The sequence below is a fragment of the Cebus imitator genome, unplaced genomic scaffold, assembly GCF_001604975.1.
Source record: "Cebus imitator isolate Cc_AM_T3 unplaced genomic scaffold, Cebus_imitator-1.0 Scaffold445, whole genome shotgun sequence".
Taxonomy (NCBI): Eukaryota; Metazoa; Chordata; class Mammalia; order Primates; family Cebidae; genus Cebus; species Cebus imitator.
In genome coordinates, this window is record NW_016107760.1 from 423,488 (window position 1) to 428,436 (window position 4,949).

General features: G+C 42.0%; 1 protein-coding gene across 1 annotated transcript in view; it reads left to right on the forward strand.

The window, feature by feature from the left end:
* The window catches only part of CUNHXorf56 (chromosome unknown CXorf56 homolog), a 26,255-nt gene extending 22,342 nt beyond the window's left edge, over positions 1-3,913 (forward strand). Inside the window, exons 5-7 of the mRNA XM_017511246.2 lie at positions 158-247; positions 1,299-1,391; positions 2,917-3,913. Of these exons, the coding sequence (XP_017366735.1) occupies positions 158-247; positions 1,299-1,391; positions 2,917-2,979 (246 nt within the window). The 3' untranslated portion in view covers positions 2,980-3,913. The remainder of the gene's footprint in view (positions 1-157; positions 248-1,298; positions 1,392-2,916) is intronic.
* Positions 3,914-4,949: the final 1,036 nt, after the last annotated feature.

Here is a 4,949-nt window from a genome sequence, read left to right on the forward strand (position 1 = left end):
AAAAACTTTGGCATTTTTAAATAGGTCAGCCTGTCCCAAAGAGGTAGTGTTTCCCCCAGTACCCGTAGCCCCTCACACAGGCGTGTACGCACACACTCATGGCTCATGGATCCTGTTGTGGTGAACCAGACTGACTTCTTCGTGCCTGGCATTCCAGGTGATGATGACCAAACGGACCAAAGACATGGGCAAGTTCAGTTCTGTCACTGTGTCTACCATCGATGAAGAGGAAGAAGAGATTGAGGCTGTAAGTGCCTCTGGTCTTAAGGAAACTGGAATTTGGGGGGGAAGGGTGCGAGGAAAGGGGACCCTAGAGCTGGCACCTTGGAGTACTGGAAAAATTAGAGACTTCAATTTTAGACCCTGCTGTGCTAATAAGAAACTATGGGCTAGACGTCGTGGCTTATGCTTGTAATCCCAGCACTTTGGGAGGCTGAGGTGGGTCAGGAGATTGAGACCAGCCTGGCCAACATGGTGAAACCCCATTTCTACTAAAAATGCAAAACATTAGCCAGGCATGGTGGTGCGCACCTGTAATCCCAGCTACTCGGGAGGCTGAGGCACAAGAATCGCTTGAACCTGGGAGGCAGAGGCTGCAGTGAGCCAAGATCACGCCATTACACTCCAGCCTGGCGACAGAGCAAAACTGTGTCTTAAAAAAAACAAAACAAAAAGAAACTATGACAGTGGGCTAGTTCCTGTTTCCTTGAATCTCGGGGACATCTATAAAATGAAAATGAAGGAGTTGGGTGAGATCAGTGATTTTTTTTCCCCCATACTATTTTTAGAGATGTCCTAGGGGGCAAAGTCCTCATCCCTCTTCATTTGAAAAACTACTAGACTGAATGATTTCAGGTTCCTTCCAGTCCAGCTATGATGGTTTGTGAGTCTGTCCTTAGTTGTAGCAGCAATTACCTTTATGGTTCTTCAGTATAATGGTATTGATGGTGAGATGTCATCTGCTGTTTTACATATGTTTCGGTTAAAGGGTAAATGCTACTGAAGAATCACTTGAACCCGGGAGGCGGAGGTCGCAGTGAGCTGAGATTGTGCCACTGCACTCCAGCCTGGGTGACAGAGTCAGTCTCTGGCCCACCACCCCAAAAGAAACAAACAAACTAAATAAAACCCTAAATGCTCCTGGATTCCTACTGAAAAGATGGAGAATGGAAAAGGAACAGAGTCCTGGCATTTTAGTCATGATTTCATGATTTGACTAGTATACATTATGACTTCAGGTCTCTGTTGTTATTCCTTGGTGAGACTTCCGCTTTAAGGATGCTCCTTTTTTCCTTCAGAGGGAAGTTGCTGATTCGTATGCACAGAATGCCAAAGTGATTGAAAAACAGCTAGAGCGCAAAGGCATGAGCAAGAGGCGACTACAAGAGCTGGTGAGTAGCAGGGGGTAGCAAGGTGCTGAGGCCTGATTGTTTGGATTTCTTGGTCTGAAAGACCTTCCAAGCAGGCGGGGAAATCCTTTAGGAGATCTGTTGGGGATTTCTAGGGTAGTTTGGCTGCCGGTTTTGTAACCCTGGTCTGTGACTGTCAGTATACCCTACTCTGTAGTAGTGACCCTAGGATCTTGGTCCTAAATCATCATATTTGTTATAGCCCTAAGTAGGATGATATTTTATTTTATCTTATTTTATTTGGAGATGGAATTTTACTCTTTTGCCTAGGATGGAGTGCTATGGTGTGATTTTGGCTCACCTCAACCTCTGCCTCCTAGGTTCAAGGGATTCTCCTGCCTCAGCCTCCTGAGTAGCTGGAATTACAGGTGCATGCCACCACACCTGACTACTTTTGGTATTTTTAGTAGAGATGGGGTTTCACCATGTTGGCCAGGCTGGTCTCGGACTCCTGACTTCCGGTGATCCACCTGCCTCGGCCTCCCACAGTGCGGGATTTCAGGCGTGAGCCACTGTGCCCGGCCAGGATGATATTTTAATCTGCTACTTGTGGTCCAAGGTCAGGTTTCTGGTCATTCTCCCAGGATGTAATGGCACATGACAGGGTTACCTTGGCAGTACCAGGACTGGGGCTGGTCATTGCTTCTTAAAGCAATGGTGGTTTTCTGCACTATTCACGGGCTCATCTTAGAGCATACGCATCTGTATATGATGGTGCCTATATTTTCGTTTTTTTTTTTTTTTTTATCATTACTTTAAATATTTCATCAGAATCAGACATCACTACGTTGGTGTCTCATCAAAAGATATACCAATCTCTTCTAGTGTCTGTAATGAGTTTTTGGTAACAGAAGGGGTGGGTCCTGGGAGCTGCTTTACTTTGCCATAGTGGTTTAGAGCAATGCTTCTCAACCTTTCAAAGGTAGAAAGACCAGTGCTTTCCTTTTCTCAAATTTCCAATTTGGCATGAACAGATTTGTAATTTATAAAATACAATAAAAATGAATTGTCTCAATTTTTATCAGATTTTAAAAATTACTATTGTGTCAGATTGCTATAAAAGCTTCTAAATGCTTGCTATCAATGTTTATACATACTCTGTGTGGACCAATAACAAATAGTTCATAGACCATATAACTTTAAGTAGCACTGTTCTAGAATGGTGTTCTTCCTGTTTTGCCAAGATTAGGATACTGGTATGCCACAGTATTGTATTGATTCCCTCAGTCCGTGAGGCGCTCTGGGGTTGCTGGAATACCTACACTGATTTCCCGTGGCCACAGCCTTGTCTTTTTACCCATTTTGCCTACAAATAGCATTTTTTATGTGTGCTATAACAACAGAAAGGTTGGAAAGTAGATGTTAGAGGTATATAATGATTTGGGAACCATGATTCTAGTTTGTACACTAAAGGAACATTAAGGAAGAGTGTTTGGGGTGGTTAGAATAAGGAAGGAACATAATTTCGTGTCATGTATCAAGACATACACTTTTTTTTTCTTTCTAGGCTGAACTGGAAGCCAAGAAAGCGAAAATGAAGGGGACCTTGATTGACAACCAGTTCAAATAACCAGACTGTTTTCTGAGCCCTAGTCTGGAGGCAAACATTTAGATCAGGAGGCAAAGTAATTTCTTGATTACATAGACTGGTTCCTATTTCTGTCCTAGCAGAAGTCTTTATGTTGTTTCCCATTGATTGTCCTGCATTCAGTGAGGTCTTTAACTGAGTCCATTTGACCTGCTTTCTAGGAGATGGATTTTTCTAAATTTTTGTCTACTTAGGTTTTCTGTACTATTTTTTGTCCATTTGATGCAAACTTCTTCAGCCGTGTAGAAACTTTATGAATAGATCAGTGCTTGAGTGTCTCCAGTCTCTAAAGTGGCTGCTTTTATTCTTCCTTCAAAGTTAATAACATGTTTCAAGATTTTTGGACAAAATATTATAGTGTGTCATAGAGACAAGTAGTGTGAATTATATTTAGGTATAGCAAGTCAGATCCTTTGAAGTGACTCTGTCTCTGTTCTTGGAAGGGTTCTTGGAATTGGCTGTGGTTTGAATCTTTCTGCTGTCAGAGGAGACCCATTAAAAGCCAGAATCTGCATAAAGCTTTCTTTGCTTCAAACATGGAAGCTATAGGTGAGCCATCCCATGTCAGACATTATACTCAGAGAAGGGAAAGCCAGATTGCAGTGAAGGGGGTAGGACAGCTCAGATCTGAATGAAAATAGGGTCTCAATAAGTCACCCAAGGGAGCTACCGTCTAGTCGGGCAGCTAGTACCGCTTCCTTGCATGGATTCATATATGGGAGGAAGATGATTAAGAAATGATAGCGAGATAAACAAAATGATCTGTTGGAAATCTTTTAGTTTACATTTCCTATTTGCAGAGGAGTGTTGTATATATAGATATTATTTTATGTCACTCTGCTTCAGTGATACCTATATCCATGTGTTTGTATTCATATTTTTATCCATTCACCTGTATTAAAAGATGTTGGGACAGAAGTTGTGTTGACCTTTTTGTATTATATACATTAAGTTGCACTTAGTAGGTGCCCAAGGCAGGTTTCTGAGGTACTAGCTACTGGGAGATGATAGTAGGGTAGTAGGACAGGTTTTTGTTTTTTTTCTTTTTTTCTGATCTCCTGAATTGCAAGGCAAAGTATGTTAGATGTAAGCTAGCAAGTACTGGGAAAAAGAGGGGTGGGAGTCCCGGGAAGGCCCAGGGTGGGGCTGTGTTACCATCTGCCCGGTTATTTTCCTATATCCAATGAAGTTTTTGCAACCAGTTCTTCCTCTCCACCTCTTTTCCTGTATTCTGAGAGAGAACTGTCATGTGGATGACAAACCATAACCTCCTTACAGTTCCTTAACCTCAACTCCAGACAGTGACCTTTACCTTTCCTGCACTTTAGCGACAAACTCCCATACCACAGCCTGGATGTCATCCACACCGCCTCTGAAATCCAGTACTCTGCTCTCTGACCACAACCTATCCTCGCTACTCTCATGCGCTTGCTTCCTCTAAACCTGTTTTATTTTGTTTTTAGATTTGAAGGAGGATTATTTAATTAACAGTAATAATTAAAAATAGTAGTAAGAATAGCAACAATAATACTAGCTGCCTCTTATTGAGTACTTACTATGTGTTGGATACCATGGAAAGCAATTTTCAGGTATTAATCTAAACAACACAGTATCCTATGAGACAGGATTAACTGTGACCATCCTTGTTTTAGAAATGAGTACTCAGGCTCAGAGAGTTTAAGTTTCTCAAGATCTCATAGACAATAAGTGATAAAGCCAAAAATCTGAGTCTAAAACCTGAGCTCTTAACTATGCTGAACTGCCTCTATGAATTTAAAAAATATACATTATTCAGAACAGATTATAATTTCATTTTGAAAAATCAAGAAAAGTGCAGGCCAGGCGCGGTGGCTCACGTCTGTAATCCTACCACTTTGGGAGGCTGAGGTGGGTGGATCACCTGAGGTCAGGAGTTCAAGACCAGCCTGGCCATCAGGGTGAAACCCCATCTT